At 36.4% G+C, this 22,563-nt stretch overlaps 1 protein-coding gene across 5 annotated transcripts in view; it reads left to right on the forward strand.

The window, feature by feature from the left end:
• The window catches only part of CDH8 (cadherin 8), a 358,676-nt gene that overhangs the window by 284,040 nt on the left and 52,073 nt on the right, over positions 1-22,563 (forward strand). For 4 of the 5 annotated variants that reach the window (XM_049110768.1, XM_035716225.2, XM_025426341.3 and 1 more), the window contains 2 exons: positions 6,820-6,941; positions 20,068-20,185. In XM_049110768.1, the coding sequence (XP_048966725.1) occupies positions 6,820-6,941; positions 20,068-20,185 (240 nt within the window). The remainder of the gene's footprint in view (positions 1-6,819; positions 6,942-20,067; positions 20,186-22,563) is intronic. The other variant, XM_025426344.3, reaches the window with a different exon arrangement.

A 22,563-nucleotide genomic window follows, 5' to 3' on the forward strand; every position in this document is an offset into this window, starting at 1 on the left:
TCCTCAGGAGCATCTCTACCCTGCTGGTATCCCTGGTTATTTACATTCTAAGTTGTTCCTGTTTAATAATCTATAGACTGGTAAACCATCTAGTTTAACAATTTAGAAATTATCATGTCATTGGTGGGCATAGTAGATCTCAAAAAGTTTTATCTCTAGTCACTAAGGAGCTGACATCTGCTGCTGAAATTATTTTCCAGGACTTTCACATCCTCAACAGTTTTAAGTTTCCAAACTCGCTGTCTTTTTCCATCACATATTCAGTTCACATCTTCCTATTTTATAAACCTCCACTGTTCCTCTCATCCCTATTCAATTATAAATTCTCTTATTTTGCATTCCCCTGTTGACTATAATTTACTGCTCATGGCTTCCACCCTTCTCCTTGTAGAAGGCTCTAGAATTATTTATTGAGCCCCACCAGTATATCTAAATTTGTCAAATCATTTTTTTTCCTCTCTTACAGTCTGAAAGGAGAGGCTGTTTATTTCAATCGATGCCTGCAAAAACAGCTCATGGAAACTAGTTAGAAGCAAATTCCCAAGTAACTTAGACTTGGCAGTATGCCATTACCTTTGATTATAAAAGGGCAAAATTAATGGGCAATTCATGAGGCTCTGTGACACAGAGGTGACAGGAAGTCACTACGATTCAAATGGTAGAAGTCAAGGAGTTGTTTACACTAGGTGCCATTTCATTTTTTTCCTCCCATCGTATGTGAAAACGGTCTGACTTTCGTGGCCAATTGAAACGGGTTTCTCCTTCCAGACCACTTTGTCGCATCTCTTGTGTTTAGAAAATTAATCTTTAATGAATGCTAATCAAGTTTCTAATTATAATATCTTTATATTTAATGTTTGTGTATCAGATGAAAGGCAAACATTTTGGGGCCAGTCACAAAGGACATGAATAATTTCCTCAGAAGCTTATCTAATTAATTTTATTGCTCTATAATATCTTTAAAATTTGAACTGCCATCATTTCATTAGTTTAGATAAAAGTGAATCTTCAGCACTTAAATATGACACTCGCAGTAATTTCAATCGTGCGTGTTCATCTAATGTAGATAATGTTAACACGTTTGGGGGGTATTTGGGGGACATGAGGGACTAGTTTTCTGGATTATTTTATTGTTTTTCTCCCAGTTTTAACAGGTTCAAGAAATAATCAGTACATTTCCGATATATACTTAGGGAAACAAAATAAAACCAAACGTCTTTTCTTACCTGTCTTCTTCAAGCTAATATTTTAAAATTGTAAATCTCACCAAGAATATTTCTATGGCTTGACCAAGATCACATGATATAGCCTATACTCATTAGCATAGAACAGAAGACTCTTCCTGAGTTGGCCTCAACTCTGTGTCCTGGCATCACTACCAACTTCTTCTCTGGACGCTCTCACTATTGGGGCTACTGATGTATTGGTGATGGCATCGTCTCTGAGCTTCTGGGCCTTTTCAGATGTGGCTAACTCTATCTGAAAGATCTTTCCACCTTCCTTTACCTAGGGTGCTTCTATTCATTATTTAAAGTTAATTCAAAGGTCATTTCTTCCTTTAAATCTTTCCTGTGACTGCTGGACAATGACTTCGCCTCCTGTGTTGTTCTGCAGCACTTTGTAAAGTATTCTGTAGATAGATAAAGGTATAAAAAATGATTGTATTTCCTAGAATACTGTGGATTCCTTGCTAATAGCTTTGTCTTAGTAACTGGGAATACAAATGAAATTATTTACTGGTTAACTGAAGAATGATGAAAGAATAAGTGAATGAATGACAAAAGGGTATTATCAAAAATCTCACAAGGGAGTTGTGAGCTTTTTATTTTTATTTATTTATTTATTTATTTATTTATTTATTTATTTATTTATAATAAATTTATTTTTTATTGGTGTTCAATTTGCCAACATACAGAATAATACCCAGTGCTCATCCCATCAAGTGCCCCCCTCAGTGCCCGTCACCCAGTCACCCCCACCCCCCGCCCTCCTCCCCTTCCACCACCCCTAGTTCGTTTCCCAGAGTTAGGAGTCTTCCATGTTCTGTCTCCCTTTCTGATATGTCCTACCCATTTCTTCTCCCTTCCCCTCTCTTCCCTTTCACTATTATTTATATTCCCCAAAATGAGTGAGACCGTATAATGTTTGTCCTTCTCCGATTGACTTATTTCACTCAGCATAAGACCCTCCAGTTCCATCCACGTTGAAGCAAGTGGTTCTAATGGCTGAGTAATAGTTGTGAGCTTTTTAAACCTCCTTGAGCTTTTACCTTATAATATGCTGAAGAATGAATTCAAGGAGCCATGTACAACTAAATTAATTTCATATATACTTGGGTTTTTTTGTTTTGTTTGTTTTTTTGTTGTTGTTGTTGTTTTTTGGGGGTTTTCTTAGGACAGGAACTAGTTTGTGATAGTATTATCCCATCCTTGTCCAATGTAGAACCATGAGTAGAGACTTGGTAGAAGAAATCCAGTCCCACCTGCAGTTGCCCAAAACCGTCTCTGCAACAGAGATCTGAGCAGGATGAGAAATGCTAACATCCTGCCCCTCCTGGGCATAGAGCCCTTGACTAGCAGCCTGGGGGTGAGGGAGCCCTGTGTTCATGATTATTTTAGTCCAGAGGGTATTTTTGATCTTCCTGAGCTCTAGGAGTAGGGGGAATGAGCAAATATTGGTTCAAATAATACCTATCTTACCAACGTTTTGTAGATTTTCTAGAATAAATGTTTTTATTTGCTATATGTCCTTAGGACCTTTTCCAAAGACTTCAATTTAAAATACATGTTTTTTTTAAACCATTTTTTTCTGGGAAATGGGATGGTGGTGTTCCTCATGCTGGCATGACACAAGTCAAAATATAGAAAACAACAAAAAAATTTTTTTCTTAAAAACCTAAATTGTTTGTTAAAAAGGCTTTGGGAGAAGAAATGTAATTTGGGCCCAGTCTTAAAGGCTAACAAGGAATTCAACAGTTATAAAGAGAAGGGATTACGTTACATTGTTAGTTCGGGTTAACTGACCAGTATGTTTTAATCATGCTGCTAAGGCTACAGAAAGCCTGTCTTGTCATAATCCACCAGCATATCATTTTTCAGTGCCAAGATGTACAGTTTAGGTTTAAATGTTTTAGTCAGGCATACTATAAACTACTAAATTAAAAGGAAACACCTAAAAATATATCCAAGTCCACTGTATAAGCAATTAATTTAGTACATTTGGGCAATTATCAAGAGTAAAAATACACTAAATTTCGGTAAACATAATACACAAAGTACATAGTATGAGATTACAGTTATGAGCGGTAGATTCCACATTGAGTTCTCAGTTTTCCATAGGCCAAAGCAAAGAAGAATACATAATCATTTCCAAAATGCCCATTGTCCGTCCATTGGATTACAAGACATTATTTACTTGTGGAAGTGCTAGGACCTATTAAGTATCATAACTGGCACAACATTCTGTCATTCATGATCTTCTAACAGTACTTACAGATCCCCATCCCATGTCACTTCTAACCAAAAAATCAGAAAGATGTTATTCCAAGGCTCTGAGCCCCGGAACAGTTAAATACCACCTTATCTCTGACACTACACATGAGGAAAGGTGTGGCACTTAATGTTGAGAGTCAGCCCAATAAGCACCTTATGGAGTGTTTATCGTATATGCTGGAGTCTTACCAACTGTTGGCCATCTAGGAGACTATTGCAATTATTTGCAACTCTGAGACCAGGAAAAGAGGAGAAAAGAACACAGGCTTTACTCTAACCGTCCCTTGACAAAATGGGAGAAAAGCGAAATCTGTGTATGCGTGTTTGCCTGTCAGGTGTGTGTGCAGCGTAGAGGGAAAACAAAGGCTATTTGTTGGTAGACTTGACCCAATCAACCATTGCCTGTGAATCTGACTTCTCAAGGTTGGCATCTTCACTTTACAAGGAGCAAAATCATGTTTAAAGACAGCTTTTCCTTGTACTTAACAGTTTCCAAAGACTATGCACTTATTTTTCACTGTCTATACTGTATATATAGTTTATGAAGCCTATGTTGATCATTAGCTATCTGTTCATTGAAGGGTAGAGAGATGGAAGACAACCTAACAGAAGGCTCCTGTCATCATTTATATATAAAGGATGGAGAGTTGGTCCAGGATGTGGAACAGAGAAATGAAGGCTAAATAAGCAACTTACAGAACGGAGATACAGAAAAAATTACAAAATAAAATTCACCAGTTGAAGGGACTCTGCTTGGGTTAATTAGTATAGTACTTGGGCTAAAAAAATGACATTTAAATTGTTCAGTCTCTTCAGGGAGGCTTGCAGATTATTAGTACAGTTCTGAGAATGTTAAGGATATAACCATTTTGGCATTTGATATTTAGACCCAAACTTCAAATAGTGGCCATTCATAAGTATTTTTAAGAAAACTATGTATTCTCGAAGAAGTGGCAGTGATTAGTTACCTTTAACAACTGTACTTTGTTTTGAACTTCATCAGTATTATACTGTGCAAAGGTCTCATGTTTGGGAGGCCAAAGCTGCATCTTGGGGTGAATTTTTAACTGAATAATATTGGTAAACGCGTACATTCCTTTGAATGTCAGTCTCCCCACCTGAAGTATGAAAACTACGTTGAATTGAATGTGATTCATAGCTCTATTCGATCTAGCTATAATTTACATAGGATTGTATGATACACTAATGTATATATATTTTTTTTTAAATTTTTTTTTATTTATTTATGATAGTCACAGAGAGAGCGAGAGAGAGATGCAGAGACACAGGCATAGGTAGAAGCAGGCTCCATGCACCAGGAGCCCGATGTGGGATTCGATCCCGGGTCTCCAGGATTGCGCCCTGGGCCAAAGGCAGGCGCCAAACCGCTGCGCCACCCAGGGATCCCCCACTAATGTAAATATCCCATTGTATATACTCAACAGTATGCTTGAGCTCATCACGTTGACAACCACAAAGGGTAAAGGCTGAAGTCACCTTGACTTCGTGCCTAATACTGTCTGAGCACTTGATGTTTTTTCTTAAGTTTTATGATTCTGGAAATAAAGTTATTCAGTTTCCATTTTCTCTGGAATAAAAGGAGGTTATGTAACTTGTTTAGGATCATGTAGGGAGTAGAAGGCAAAGTAGAACCCCAAACATTGCTGTTTAGGGCAAGCAGTATATTCCCTTTTATGCTCTAGCAGCTGCTATTCAGGTAATGATCAGGCTAGAAAAGAAGTATAAATCTTTAAGGATATAATTGTACTTTATCTTAAAAACCTTATACCATATTTATCCATCTTATACAAGTGAATAAACATAAAATGTAAGTTCCTTGACTTACAAGTAATTTTTTGATTACTTGTAAGTCAAGGAACTTACTTGAGTGATCAAGTAATTTTTTTAAAACTTCCCTTTCCATCAAAACTAGAGAGGTCCACGATTCCTCTCTAAATGAAGAATAAATTCATTTATTAGAGATAGGATAGTAAAAGAGAAAGGGTTTATCAGGTGAGACATTTAAGGCCATTGGCTTGATTTTCAGGAAGCGAGGTTATGTTCCATGACTGAGGTGGTAGGGATTCCACAGAATAATATTCACCCATCTATAGTTAATCAAATTAGAATATTGGAGAGTAGCCATGCTAGTTAACTAAATTCAAATCTTGTAGCATTGCCAGCAGGTTTAACCAACTATAAATTTATAATATGGCTAAGATTATTTTAGTGCGTAATTTAGAAATATTTTCCTATATCACACACACACCAAAAAAAAAAATGAGTGAAGGGTTTTAGAGATCTGCATTTAATCAATTACCACAAAGACGACTTTGATATATCAAATAACAAGTCTGTTTCTTCATATTCAAAAGCTATACACTTCCCCCCCTTCTTGGTTTACATATAAATATTCAGTGCCGTAGAAACACAAATAAATAATTGGCCATCACCAATGCCTTCTGTGTAATTCATAAGAGATCAAAAGATTATTACATGGTACAAACTGTATTGCATATATTACAAATGAAAAATCATCACATGGCCAAAGTCAGCAGTGGATCAGTGCACCAGATTTCTGTGCAGGCATGTGTGTGCGTGTGTGTAACTTTTAAAATTTAAGGACTTAAGGATTAAGGATTATATATTAAATTCTCTTGCTATTGGAATTGACCTGGAAAGATGAGAAGATTATTATTATCTGTTTACACTGATGAAAATCTTTATGAAAATGACAATATTAAAATGACTTAGGCTTATCTTATACAAAAAAATCCCAAGGTCAATTTTTGATTAAAAAAATAAAATTCATAAAAGGTATGATTCCCCATCTTTAATATTATCTTTATCATTATTAAGGAAACACGCTCAACAAGTGATTTGGTTCTGGCCTTTTCCTGGGTTTTTGATGTTCACCTTTAATATATGGCCGGTCAAATATGGCAATAGCACAAAAGTGGCTTGAGTTCTACCCAAGATAAACAAAGAGATAAATCTTTGTTGCATAGGGCATTTTTTTTTCTTTTCTATAATGGATTTTAGCATTAAAATAAAGCTCTCTTCATCTTGGAAACCTCTAAATTTTTCAGAGATGGTCTTTGTCAAGTTAAGCTCCAGCAAATGGGGTTTGAAATCCTAACTTAGACCTCGAGCAGTCAAGCTCATGCTGTTTTTCCCTATTGAATGGTCAGATTCCATCATCACTATGTTGAAAACACCCTAATTAAAGGGGAGTTGAAACAGACACACATGCTTTCAAGAAGAAAGTTGAGTTGCACGTTAAAAATGAAGTACCCTCAATGCTGATGTTATTTTTTCCTTCCCATAGGGAACCACAGTCAGATATCACGAGTGCCTGTTGCTATTAAAGTGCTGGATGTCAATGACAACGCCCCTGAATTCGCATCCGAATATGAGGCATTTTTATGTGAAAATGGAAAACCCGGCCAAGTAAATATCTCCATGTTGTTAATGCTGAATATGTTTGTATACAACTGTCTCATATTTGATTAACCTGCATTATAGAGAGCATCTCATCATTTATGGTCTACAAAGTCACAGGCAGGAAACATCCCAATGGGAACAGAGAAGGAGCATTTTTCTTCCTGAGATGTTAATTCTACGTACTTAGGACCAAATTGACTCCTGAAGTCGAACCACCTGCTGTGCCATGACCCTACAGCCAAGTAACTATCTTAAAATAGCTCGGGCTACGGCTACAACAGGGAGGTCTGGGGGTGGGGTGGGGCGTAAGATTTTTGCCTTCACATGACAGGAAACAAGAGAAAAGCTCACGGGGAGGGCAGATTGGTTTCATACCAACCATAAGAACAACACCTAAGAGTGGAACCCTTAGGAAGACCAGTGGTGGAAAGTGATTTTTTGCAACCTGTAAAAATGTAGATTTAGATAATCATAGGATGAACAGCATGTTTTAGACGTGCAAGTAAAGCATCTGAAAATTGTGTATTGATGAATTTTTTTTACCTGTCTTATTTAGCATAGATAGGGACAAGGAAAACAGACAAAAAAACAAAATAATAAAGAAATAGAGAGACAGGAAGGAAAGACAAAGGAGGGAGGAAGAGAGAAGAACAGAAAGAGAAACAAAACCTGCTCTACTCTGAATGTCAAAATGGAAATAGTCTATGTAAAGTTCTAAAAAACACAAATGTAATACATTTATTTTAACAAGGTGCCAAAGTACTGTATGTTTAAGAAATTTATCGTTTTTCAACTTCCTAATTTATTTCTGGATGGTGACATTTTAATTTAAATAAACAGCAGCTGACAGCATGACACTGGAGTTGTTAATCCAACTATTCTTGGGCCTCATGTGGGTGTTAGGAATTAAACTTACTATTTGCCAAATAGCTTACCTGACAAGAGTCAGATTTTTTTTTCACCTAAAGAAAGGAATAGCACTGTAGCCCTATACTTTAATTATTACAAAAGATCAATGTGTTACCCTCCTGTGAAACAGTGGACAGTTTCCCTTAGACTACTCTCCTAGATCTGAAGGATTAGCCTCATTTTCATCTCCCAAAATAAGACACTAATACGTGCGTGCACACACAGCAAGTAAAGCTAAGATTCTAGCAATAAAACTGATTGATTTCAAATACCTAGGTCTCATAAATGTTGTTATAATCAAAATATTCATGTTTAGCAGTGATACACTCTTAAAAATATTCTAACATTGACTTAAATGTTGCCGATTTCATCATGTGGAATTGCCGTCTATCATATCTTTTGAACATTTTCATTTGTAATCTTTTGAGGGTAGAGAGTGTATGTGTATGTGGGGGGTGTGTGTTTGTCAGTAATTATCATCTGGCTAAATTGGCGGATGAGTTGGCAAAGAGAGTTCGATTTACACAGGTTAGTTTCAAGGGTATGGTTGTGTGGGCCAGATTGTTCCCTGGGTAATGTAGCCAACCACAGACTTCTAAGCCAGACGTTTTTGATCACACAGAATCTGTCAAATGCTTTAGAATTTAAATAAAGCCCCATTTTCATGCAAAACTCATCACACAAGTTCAGAGAGTCAATGGCATTGATATTTCAAAATTCCCACATTGGCTTCACTTGTGATATTGACATATGCGTGCCTTTGGACCTCCAGGAATCTGGAGGTTTACCCTGTGGATTTTCACTGTTTCCAAGGTTTTAATGATTCCTCAGCAGTTCTTATCCTCAGAAAAAAAAATGCATTGTTTCATCATCTTTCCTCTGCAAGATCAAAATAAAAAAAATCAGTTGATTCTTTGTTTTATGATTTTTGCACATCAAAATGACTCATTCTGTGAAGAAGTGTTTGTTGTGTATCTGTACAATGTCATTACCTTATCCTCCAGTGAATCTATTTAGTTATGTTTATCAGAGTTCATATTTACATAAAAGAACAGATTTTTGACTGTTCACATAAACTTTGGACATATGACTGACTGTCCAAACTTCGTCGATACACACAAAGCTGTTCCGACAACTCCTGCAATCCCTGCATCTTCTGTGCTAGTCAGAACTCATGTGTGATTCATTACACCATTTCTAGGTCACTTTTAATGGCTCAAGTAGCTCGTTTTTATATTTAACATTTTCCAAAATTCATACTTGTTATCGACACTAAATAGTGTTTATGAAAGTTCAACATAGATGCACTTTCAATCATCTCTCATAACACCACAAAAAACACTTACTCACTTTGAAATCAGAATATTCATTACGAGGTGATCACACACTCATCAGAAACAAATGTCAATAACTGAATTAGCACTAAATTCATAGTTCTATCGCATTTTCAACCATTAATGCCTGCTTTGAAACAGCCTCAGGGAAGGGAATGTAGGCGACTCTAAAATGTCTGGTTTGCCTGGAAGGTGCGGATTTAAGGCTGAACTCAAAGAGGATCAGCTTCCTGAGAAAGGATGCAGCTGGAGATCGCTAGTCATAATCAAGGGCAAGCCACTAAAAAAACTCAGTCTGTAAAAACCTTCTGGACTGAGAACACCTCTAGGAGGAGGTTTTTAAAACATCTCACGAGATGAAAACCACCATCAACGTGAACACAGAGAATCCTACTATGCTTGATTAGCCTTTTCCACTGAACTGGACTCATTTAAAGAATCAAGTAATAAATAATAATTTTAACACGGAAGGAAGCACGCCACTTTCCTCTTCTCCATTCATAGACCTCCAGTACGTGATGCATCTGTGCTAGAATTGTCATAGGTTCACTTTGAAAGTAGAATTGGGATTCCTGGCTGCTTTTCCCACCTTTTCATTATTGTGAAGGGAAAGATGACATTTTCTTGAGTTTTTTTCTTAAGTAACAACCACCCATGACAGAAATAGTTCATAGTCCGTATTATACAGAAATCTGTGTGAATCGCTTTTCACTAGAATCATTTCAAATAACCTCTCCATTACATAAGCAACATTAATATGGTATTTTCTGTTGCTAGTTATTTCTATTAAAATAAAATTTTCCCCAGTAGTTATAGGTAATTTATCTCAACTCAAAGTCTTAAGATACCTTTAGTCTCCAACTCAATCATGGGATGATCTGATCATCTACTGACCACTTGATCCTCAGTTTAACAGAAAAAAAAAAAAAAAAAGATTCTTTCCACTGACTCCTCCCTACTGGCCAAGACAGAAATGATGTTTTGGATTAGAATTTCAAAATTAGAAATTGAAAAAATTTCAAAATATGTAACTACAGTTTATATGTCTAATAGGTTGGCAGGCTTGGGTCAGTCAGTACATTTTTATTAAACTCAAGCTATGTACCAGGACTTGGGGAGGTACTGGGGATTTAGTGGCAAACAACACCCTAAACAACTAAACAACAGTCTTTTTCCCTTCTAGAGTTTTCTCTCTGGCAAACACGTAATAAAATTAGAAATCATAGAATTGCATGAACATGCCCCAAATCCTCCGGGCAGAAAGGAGGCTGAAGAGCTGAAGGGAAATGGAGCTCTCTTTCTGAAAGAACCTCTTAATATAGGACCCGTCCCACCAGAGACAGGAAACATCTATCAAGAGCTGAAAAGGAGTCAGCTGGGGATAAACCGGGTTCTCTCTGAAGAGAATGGTAATCTGGCTGGACGGGTGGAGGAGCAGGTAACAGCTGTGGAGAGACCAGCAACTTCCTTCAGTGTGCTTGACAAGAGCTCACTCAGAACCAAACATGCAAAAAAACAGAGAACTTTAGTGACCAGTATTGGCCGGAGGGCCCTCCATAACCTGTCCCCTTAGTACAGTCTTTCTAGGATTTTGTTTCAGATGCTAACCCCTTGCTTACCATACATATGTAATTAGGATAATTTGCTCCAGACGGTTGCTTGATGCAAGGACTACACCGAGAATGTATTTCCAGGTATGAGTCAAGGTCTCTTATTTAGCCACAGAGAATATTGTATTGTTTGGGAACTAGTTCGATGACAGACTGCTTCAGCTCTTTTTTTTTTTTTTTCCTTCAGGAAGGAGCTTCCCCTTTTACTATAAATAAACCCAGTGGCAAATAATTGGAGCTTTATCACTCTCTAAAGAAGTTGAGGTGTGCTGTTTGGCATCAAGTTAATGACGTCTGGGTTAAAAAAAAAAGGCTCTAATTTACCTCTTTTAATCAATCTCTTTTGTCTCTGACCAACATGATGCTTGCTTATCCTAAGAATACCATAGGTCCAACAAAAAAAAAAAAAAAAAGGAAGAAAATAACATCTTATATTTCTAGATATGTATCTAGCCAATGCTTGACATGTAATGAATATTCACAAAATTTTAGAATCACAGTTCTAATTCATTTGATTCAGCAGTGGCAAATATCTCAATAACTAGTTTCTCAGATATTACCATGGAAACCCTTCTTTTACTCACAGACACATAGTGCACAAACCAACCTCTTCAAATGAAAGATCACTTATTTATTTACTTGTTGAACAGTATTTCTTGTGCATCTACAAGATGCTAAGTATTGTAATATGACCTGGGGAAACAATGTAAAAAGGACAAAAATGTTCTCCCCTAATGGAACTTAATGAGGAAAAGGGCTTATTAAAAAAAAAAAAAAAGTAGAATGAATCTGTAATATAATTTCACTTTTGAAAACTAGATTGAATGAAACATTAGCACAACTAGACAGAGGGGAACAAAGAAAAACAGAGATTTGCTTTATATAGTGTTGTCAGAGAAAGTTACTTTTTAAATGGGTATCATTTAAGCTGAAACTGAAAAAAAAAATAGGTAAAGGTTAGGTATTTAAGACCTGGAAGCAAGAGCCTTCTAGCTAGCAGGATAAGTTTGTACAAAGACCCCAAAGGGAGAAAGACTTTGGTGGTTTTTCTTGTTTGTTTGTTTTTGCTTTCTTTTTTAAGAATTGAAGACCTCTGTGCTAAGTATAATCATAGGAGTGCAATAAGCAAGACTGGGTTTGGACAAAGAGAATCTTATTTTGAATAAAAGGCACACACATGCAATTAAGCAGGAAAACATTGAGGAGGCTGTAATTGCAAAAGATGGCAGTAGCCTGATCTAAGGGGATGGCAGGGGGGATGGAGACTAGGAATTGTGAAAGCTGTGCGCTTACGTGAATGACATAATATGGACAGGTGTCCAACATGCAGTCACATCATAGCTTCGCGGGGGGGTGTGGCAACCACATTTTACAGATAAGGGTGCTGAGGCTGAGAAAGGGTGAGGGGTTCCCCAAGGCCATTAAAAGTTGCACAGATAGGTTTCCCAAGTCCTTGCACTTTCTAGGATCTCTCGGTGCTTCCCAAGGAAGCAGACTTCGAGATTCCATTGCCTGTGTGGCACACTTCTTAGAAGTAAGATTCTGATTAAGAGTGAGCAATTTTCAAAGAGGAAAAAACCCAGCTCCTGTGACCAATAAAGACACTTTATCCACAAGCATTCCACAAAATCTCCAGTGAAAATAGATAAAGCTTAGGGAGAAAAGTAAAAATAATTGTCCGTTGATAAACACCAGCAATGAATGAGTTCGCTACTTTATTTTTAAAATTTCTGTTGGTCTTTTTCTAATAAATGTGAAACAGTGAATCTAAAATATGGCATTTTATAATACTCATGAAACAATAAATTTAGGAGATTTAATTTTAACTTCCCTGCCAGCAGGCATCTTTCAGGAGCTATCTGCATACACAAGAGGGAGACAGGATTGATTTTAAAACAGATGAAATTGATGGCCTCAACAAAATGCATAAAATACTATTTTCATTTTTGGGGGATGGAGAAAGGAGATGGTAAATTAGTAGAATGCATAAAATGCTTTTTGGGAAAAATTATATGTAACAAAACGTATTCAAGATAGTCATTAACAGAAGTATGACTTTTAGAGCTCACCTTTGACAGAAGGGAAAACATAAGTAAAAAATACAGTGGAAGGATTTGAAACTAGAACAAACTGTGAGTCACAGCGTTGCCATTTACTAATTTTGTGACCTTTAGCCTTAACATCTACTAAACTCTCGTATTTTAGAAATATCTAGTGCAATATCAAGTACTTAATAAGTAATTGTATTATTATACTTATTATTAGCATATATTTTAGCAAATCTCATAATCTAAAAAGCAAAATATAGTTCATTAGCATTGTTTTGTTATTTTGCTCTTATTATATTTACATGAGTTTGATTTGGAGGAGAACATTATAAATAGTCCCTCAATGGGTCAATATAACAAGACAATCTAGTTCCTTATATTGGGATAACTCTTCCTCTGATAATTTCCTACTATTTTATTTATTGATTGAAGGGAAGGCTTGTACTTTATTCCTCTCCATACGAATTTGTGAGTTGACTTTTTTTTTTTCAAATATGTTCGAGTCAACTTACAGGAACACATACAGTCTGAATCTCTTTGTGAAGTCATGTTTGCAGCTGATGTACATACCGGCTGAACCTCTTCTGGGATTCCGAATTCCATGTGTTTTTTTCTGGCCCCTAACCTAAGTGAGATCAATGATCCAAAGAGACAATGGTATCAGGGCTTGTTTAAAAATCTTGGTCTATTTCATACAAATATATTTTCTTTGTACTATATTCAACCTATAAGTTACTGAACGAGAATTTGGGATGGAAGCAAGGCGGGCGCATGGGTATGCTCCTTTCCATTTGTTCTTAGAAGCCATGTTGATCGTGTTTTTGAAGAAAGTAAAATCAACACCTGAGAGTACATGACCTTAGGTCTAGGCTTTGTGCTAGAGACAGATATTGGTTAAGATGTGGTACCAAAGGAGCTGACGGACTCTTGGAAGGGCAAGGATGCACATGCAAGCGATGCAGTGACCACCAAGCTATGCAGACACGATGCCTCCACACAAGCGGGAAATCCTCCAGGCCTTTAGGTTTCAGATGGAGTTTTGGAGGATAGCATTTCTCAAAGGGGTGCCTGAGAAAATCTTGTAGGGTGTAACACATCCGTAATATGACGCGGCGTGTGGGGTGTGTGTGTATGTGGTGTACCTCGTAAGGTTGCAAAGCACTTGATTAAAACATTCACAACATTGCTTCTGCTTATTTTGTTTAACTCTAAGATTCCCTTGCATTTATAGGTGCATATGAGTCATGAAGGGCTATGTGATCTTTGGCATTTAGCAAACGCCGCTGATTATAAAATCTTTCCAACTTCCTTCAGAGGAAACTTGTTAATAGTGGTATATGGAACTCGGTCAGAAAAATCCTGCTCCAGGAGGATAAATGACACCACACAGGCTCAGCCTAGGAAGTGATGTTTATGATGTTAAGGAGGCATCAGGAAGTATTCCTGCAAAGTAGTATCATGGAAGATGGAGAGAAAAGATTGAAAGGAAGCTGAGTCTTCTCAGTTATGTTAGAAATGGTGGGTTTTACCCTGTTATGGAGGTTTCCAAAGCAGAGCAAGTGATGGAATATTCTTTAACATTAATTCAGAGATGCACAAAATACACAGGCAATATACAGAGTCAAGAAGAAAAAAAAGGGCATGAGAAACTGGAAACTCCAGACTCTGTATAAACACATTCTTCACCTCACCTTAGCTTTAGGAAGAGAAAGGGCAGTGAAGGAAACAGAAACAGAAGAAAATATCAAAAGGCCTATAAATGAGTTTATGCAGGCACAGCCCCCCAATGTCTGCCCAAAGGACTAAGGATTTCACTTAGTCTTTAAAAGAGACATATCAAATCATAGCTGTAGCCTCCTGTTGTATTTTCCATAGGTCAGGCTCCCATGGTATATGCTTTGAACAGCCACCTAATGGTTTTTAAAGACAAGAATGTCCTCATGGGGAAAAAAGGGGGGGGGGCAGGTGAATGGAAAAACACTCCAGGTAGGAAAAAAAAAAAGTCTTGGTAGAGATTGGATTACCATGCAATTATAAAACAAATATCCAGGAACTATCCATTAAATAGCTATGCACAGTGCTTATATTTGAACTATATTATACATTTTTGAAATAATGGAACATAATTGGGTCATTGTGTGGATTTAATATAATTTCTGAAATTCCAGTATTTCCTTTTTTTAATTTATCATCATTGTTATGACTTGACTTCTCTTGTGTGCATAACTTATCTTCAAGGACCCCTCGTTTAGGGGATGGTACTTAACCTATTTTATTTCATTCAGTTATAGAAATCACTGATCATCTGGGAAAAGCTATGGACCTTCCCCTCCTATGTGTGCTTTCATTCAACTTCACTTTCAAGTTGAAAGGTTTGCACCATAGGATGGTCATTCATAGATCAACCTTTCCCAAGTTAAAAACTCCTGCTCTAAGAAACAAAATTAGTACTCCAGGAAAGCTAATATTGGTAATCAGGCGTAAGCTGGCAGTAATGGGCAGACGAATAAATAGAAAACCAAAGACCATGCTGTCCTTCCTGCAGCAGCTTTGGCTCCCTCTCATTCACCCCACTTTCCACCACCTTCCATTTCACACCTCCACAGAAAGACTTGCCAAGAAACAAGGAAATTAAGTTCCATCTGAGAAAGTGACAGTGTGCTGTGGTTGCAGATACTACCTTGGCTATCAATGTGGAGTGTTCCTAGAGCACAGGTGTATATTCCAGAAGCTTTGGAAAGCATTCCTAAAGCTGCAAAAGTCCTCTCTCACCTTGTCGACACTCACAGGGAACTCTGACTTCTAAGTGTTCATTCTGTGGTGCCATGTGTCAGAATCAAAAGAGGACCTTTATCCCCGCAAAGCAAAGTGCATGAGCAACAAGAACAATAACGGATGAGTGCAATGTTATGTGCTCTCCAAGATATCGAAGGTCTAAGCCCCGATTTAACTGAAATATGTGTGCAGAATGTATGAGTGTCTACAAGATTTTGAGGCAGCCTCATGTATCGGGGCAGGAGGGTGCAGGTAGTTATTAGATACATCTGGGATCAAATGTTATATATCAAATCGTTTATGCACTAGGGTCCCAATCGTCTCTTCATACCTACTTCTCAAGGTTATGTGAGAATTAGTGATGATGATAAAATATGCTGACATCGTTTATTCACTCATTTATTTATGCAATACATGTTAAATAGTTATCATGTTCTGTTCTTACAGCTGTGAGGGGGATACAGATCCAACCAATCATATATAATTATGCCTGATACCTAAGAATAAATCAATTAGTAATATCTGTAGAATCTTATGAGATTTCTAACAGATCCCATGATAGTTCTTTTTAAGATTTTATTTAATTATTCATGAGACAGAGAGAGAGAGAGGCAGAGACACAAGCAGAGGGAGATGCAGGCTCTCTGCAGAGAGTCCGATGTGGGACTCGATCCCAGGACCCCGGGGTCACCACCTGAGCTGAAGGCAGATGCTCAACCACTGAGCCCCTGGGCACCCCCGATCCCATGATAGTTTAATGGTTGTAAACAGATCGGATCATCAGAAAGGTATTTGTTTATTGGATGTTTGCCTTTCAAAAAGTTAACACAGTGATAGCCCACTGTTATTTAATATTTTTGAAGTAACATAAAATAGTCTAAAGTTTATCTCTGCTAATGAAAACAATCTAAGGTTTGATGTTGATAAACAACAAATCCATTTTTAATAAAATGGTCAGAATTATGATGTGGCCCCATAATGCTCAAAATTTTTCTTTTTTAGTTCATGCCTTAGAAAGGTTATTTCATTTCAAACTAGTAATCTCAAGAAATAGGATAGTCTGCTCCCATAGAATTCAAAGCTTGACCCTGAAATCCATTTCCTTATCCCAACATTCCAGATATATAATATATATATGTAATATGTATACCAGTTTATATATGTATATAGATACACATTATATATGTCACAAATATATATAATATATATACACATATATATATCAGGGTGTCTCTCTCTATATATAAACTTTCAGCTTCCCTTAAAATTAGTTCACAGTAAATTATTAAACATTAGATTTTTCAATTGCATCCTAACTTTTACTGGTAGAAAGGAAAAATATTTACACTAAATGTTATATACATACTCCTAAAAATCTATGACCTCCTCAGCAATTTTTATGTCATTTCCGTTGAAACAGTATTCCAATTATCTAAAAGTTAACTGACATCATAGCAGCTCACCTGGGGAAATGCGTGTGATTTTCATTTGCCATCTACTCAGTGTGCCTATAAAATCTCTGTAGAGTGTACTTCTTTGAATAAATCTGTTCTTTTTCTCCTATTGTTTAAAGTTAAGTGTATTCAGATGTTATTACATCAGTGAAAATTTCAGCCTTTTAGATAGGAGTATCTTCATGCATTTTAATAGCATTAAGTCCTTCAAGTGATTTACCGAGTGTCCACTTTTAGATAAAATGTCTAGACAGTAGGCATCTGCATTAAGATAAAATGAAGTGTCAAAAATGGTTTAAGCCAAATTCTTAGCTTGTTCATAGGTTATTTGGAAGTTGATTTTAAGATTCACCATTTCATCACTTTTTCCCCAACACAATACAAACTCTCCTAATGAATAATAATGAGGAAGCTGTAAACACCAATCTTCTCCCTTAGTGAAAAACAGTTCCTCTCAGACTTCAGCATGCATCAGAATCACCTAGAAGGCTGTTTACAATGCAGATTTCTGGGTCCCACCCCAAGGCTTTCTGGTTCAGTAGGTTCAAGAAGTTGTATGTCTAACAGAGTTCCTGGTTTAAATAGATGGTGAAAAAAAAATATCCATTGCAGGCATAATGCTTAGACCAAACTTCTGAGACCGGGCATGACAGGTAATTATACCCTTTAATGCAGGTAACCTAAATTATTGCATCTATTATTTTGGTCCTGGTAGCTTAATTAATGAAATAATTCACATAGATCCACTTGCTGGCACGTATGAGTCTTTTTCATGCAGATTATTTAGAAGGATTAGTAATGGTATACAGGAGATCTATCCACTAAATACACCATAAGAATGCATTTAGCCATGAGTGGTTTTCACTCCAGGATATCAAGAAGTGCTCTTTGCATTGCCCTTCACTTGTGCTCACACACTTCAAGAGTTACTTTTTCAACTGATGCACCTGGACATTGGAGTCCTTTTGAAGCAAAATTGGATAAAGAGAGAAGGGAATGCTCCATATGCTCACAGATAACTTTTCCCACTTCTGTTCTTTATAACTGCCTCAAAGAAGATTCCTGTCCAATCCTTCTCTTAAATATGTGTACATGTAGGCTAGCCATGAAAGAGTTCTTTGTGTTTCTCAGCTTCATCCCTTGGGTTTCCATTCTTTTTTTTTTTTTTTTTTTTTTTTTTTTATAAAACTAGAATCCCAGGGTATCTCTCTGCACTTAAATGTCAAGGCAAAGGTGCTAGGGTTCAGATACAGTAAATATAATTATATCGCCATCTAATCTGATGAGGTTAGCTAACTGGGTAACAAAAGCCATTACACTTCTCATGGGACTATGTCATGAATAAATGGTAGTGACTCTAATAAAAAAATGACAATAATGATAAGGACAATGGCTGACATTCATTGAACATTTACTAGGAACCAGATTCTATATTAAGAGATTGACATGAATTTATGTCAGCCCGATGAGAAAGGTGCTTTTTATTTGCAATTTTAGGAATCCATGAAAACTGAGTTTCGGAAAGACTAACGTAACTCCCTCAGTATCATGCAATGAATAAACGGTAAAACTATGGCTTCTATGAGGGCTGCTCCATTTCAGAGTCCATCACTTTGATGACTGCTTCACTGTCTTAATCATAGGTTATATTTTGCACTACTTTTTTGTTATATTTTTACTCGAGCTAAGCACGATGATAAGACATTTTACAAGGTCCTTAATAAAAGTAAAACACCTACCAGGTAAGAATATGTCCCAATTTAAAAATGAAGGAATGGAAGTTGAGAGAAGTTATGTCTTTACGCCTTAACCTTAATGCACCACTCACCATATAGTATGTGCTCGATACAATGCAAAAGTCACAGCTATTGTGGTTCTCACAACTACTTATATGATCAGTTACAAGGCAAAGATACCCTTTTCTCAAAAAGAAATGATCTATTTTTTTATCTTTAGTGAAATTGGCAAAGTTGAATGGGACCTTGTTGTTCAAACAGTCCTAATATATTAGATATTGTCATTATGTTCTCTAAATTCCATAAACTTGAGAGCATTTCCCTGTTAATTCTTTCTACGGTATATCTGATATCACCTTAACTGTCATGTTTTACAGGCCTTTTTTTTGTTGTTGAAATTATGTTGTAGCTATTTACAGTAGTAGTATAAACTATAATTTTTACTATATTAACTGTTGTCCAGTGTTTCATATTGAAGTGATTAATATCACAGAATCATAAATACGAATTATTAAGCCGATTCTCTGACATCCCAAGAAACAACTTAGCACTAAGTTAATGCAGCTTTGCAAATGAAATAAGCACATTCAACCGGCACCAATTCCAAGTATGTGTATCTATCCAAACAGTTCTCTGCACAGTGGTAATTCTCCTAATCCCTATAATTTATTCATCTCAGGATACACTCCAAAGCATTGTTTGCATGTGTTATCCACTCACTTTAAAAACAGTATTCATTATTGGGAGGGAAAAGATGCAATTCTTCAGAAAGGTTTGTTGCAGGGATGTTTGTGCCGAGGAACATTCTATTTGGCAAACATTTGTAGCCAATGAGTACAAAGAGATGTTTTGAGGGTTCAAGATTCAAGTTCTTTACTTCCAAGATCCTCCCAAGAGCCACATTACAATCACTGTAACAATTCCAAATCTCATTTTAGATGCCTGTAAATACTCAAATTGGAAAGAAACCTGTAATTACCCAGTGGAATTTTCAAATAGCCTTAAATTTGCTATTTTGAGCCACAGACACCAAGTGGACACAAAGGTAATGACTTTAATTCTTATCTATTTATCAAAGCTGAGGTTTTAATGCGATAAATGTTTCTCCTTGTTCTTGGCACAAACCATCCACAACAACTCAGAAAAACTGAAAAAAAAAATATTGGACCACACTATTAGTCCACTAAAGAGATGTCACTCACCTTAAAAGTCCGTATAAGCCCTCTGATGTCATCAGAAATGCTGATGTCAAGTTTTATGTTACAGGTTATTCAAACAGTGAGTGCCATGGACAAAGATGATCCCAAAAACGGACATTATTTCTTATACAGTCTTCTTCCAGAAATGGTCAACAATCCGAATTTTACCATCAAGAAAAATGAAGGTAAATATATTAGCCCTGTGAAACAGGGTTGAACATAAATTGGAAGATAGGATGTGATTTGATAATTTGACTGAACATATCAGTAAAATAACTTTTGTTCACCCATGAGCAACTGAAACTTAGCTTATCAGCCTAGCGGCTCGGTAATTACATCACTTCCTCTTTCCAATATTGAAACAATAGATAAGAAAATTGTTAATGTGAAAGTTAATTTTATCCTAGGGAATACCTCAATCACCTTACTCTGAAGAATGAACAGTAAGATTTAACCCCTGGGAAAGTTCCAGGAATTTTTAGATACTGAGATATCTGATAGAGAAGGAACTGGCTTATACTTCGCAGTCGTTAAGTTTTAATTGAATGTTTACCGAGTCTTTAGGGAAAGCCTATCCTAATTTTGCCTGATTTGTGGGTACACATTAGAGGTATTTGTTTTAAGCCTGTACCAACTTTGATAATAGCAATTAGATCAGGAAATCCTTCTTGAAGGACACTCCTTATCAGTATTATTTTGGAGCTAATATAAACTGATTTTATTGTTAAGTCTTTCACTCGTGGAGAACATTTAATCCATTTCATTATTTCTTGAGAACCGAGTTTGGATTAACTATTTCCCTTAACTATTGTCTATTACACATGAAGGTCATAGATCTCTCTCTCTCTCTTTTTAAAAGTCTATCTCATCTGTATATTTTTTTGTTTCCTAAGCTGCTGTATATTCAACAAGCATTTTTCACTGTTTATTTTGGCCCAGGTATATGTAAGTCTTAGTTTCAGCTGATTTGGAATGATTAGCAAAATAAATGCATTGTCTTAAGCTGTCTCTCGGCTTTACTATAGGTACTTGTTTGGATTTCTGAATGGTCTCCATAAGAGCTATAGCCAATTAGAAGAATAAAATTTGGTTCATGACATTTGTTTGGGTTATTTGCTATGTTCTGTTTCAGGGAGGTAGTGAATTTTGCTAACATTTCCTCCATGAAATAAAATAACATTTTATGGCTCTTGTTAAATACATTATGACCTTACCTTTTAACAGAGTGCTACTTAGTTCTTTGGGGAATGCTCTGATAGGTGTGAATGCATCACCAAAAATGAAATGACAAAGTCATTATACAGATAGTATTCAGCTGGCTTCCACTATTCCAAACGTTAAGGAGACAAAATCCTGTTCTCTCTCCTCAAAATGGAGTACTCCTTTGTTAGCCTCCCCTAATCAGGAACTGTAATCCAAATACATTGTCTTTGTTTTTCAGTTAACAACATTCTTTTTTTTTATGGAAGTCACATGGATATGTCTAAGATGAAAGCCAACTCAGAAATCCCAAGCTGCACTAAAAGTCTGTGCATAAGTGTGGTCCATTCTCACTTTGATTGTGAGCTAATAGGTATCAGTCATTATTTTTGCATATGAAATGCCCTACATTTAAAAATTCTCTATGAAGGAGTGTTTTCCCATCCCAAAGGTTCTGAGCTTCTTGGCATTTTCCGTGCATGCAATATCAAGATATGCCTGTAACATAAGTATGACCCATCAAAGGCACTCCATAAACATGTGTTGAGTGAAGGAGAGGCTTTTTGGGGTGTATGGAAAAGTGTGGTGTTGTAGTATATCTGTAATGCCCTAAACCTATTGAAGAGGAGATTTTAGTTCGACAGTAAATGAGTTTTGCATGTTTTCACTTAATTTTGGAATCAATAGAAAGTAAACAGTTTACACACTTAGATAACCTCTTTTTGGCCTATCACATGTTTCAATAAGCCCTTTAATAGAATATTTAAAAGACTGAGTGTTATCTGTTTTGTTTTGAAACTAGAAAATGGAAGTTCCACTTTTATTTATGTCACAGGTTTGTGTGTGTGTGAAATAATTGGGAAAAAAAGATGCCAGGTGTTGCAAAAATTTTGTGGAAAGAGTACTCTCTGTGCCACAATTGTTTATTTTAAGTTGTGTGTTTATTTTGCCGAGACTGACCACATAATTTATTATTCCAACTGCGACATTTTTTTAAAGTGAAATGGGTTGCTGTGGAAACCAGGACATATGTTCACTGTGATTTTGGATTTAGGATCCAAATATTCAACATCTCCATAGAGTAAATCATGAGCCCACTGGTCTTTGGAATAGATATGTATAATTTATATTCTATCTTCCTTTTCCTAGATCAGGAATTCATGAGTTTTGCTCCTTAGACCTCAAACTTTTTGGCATCTGGATAGTTACTATAAAAATAGGAAAAAAAAGTGGTCCCTTCTTCATATGTAGAAACAATGAAAATAATGGGAAAAAGTTGTCAGATTTAAAATGTCAAAGATATATAGATAAGTAGATAGATAAATGACTATTTTGTTAGCCTATTACCCATTCCCTGTTAATG

The sequence above is a fragment of the Canis lupus genome, chromosome 5, assembly GCF_003254725.2.
Source record: "Canis lupus dingo isolate Sandy chromosome 5, ASM325472v2, whole genome shotgun sequence".
Lineage (NCBI taxonomy): Eukaryota > Metazoa > Chordata > Mammalia > Carnivora > Canidae > Canis > Canis lupus.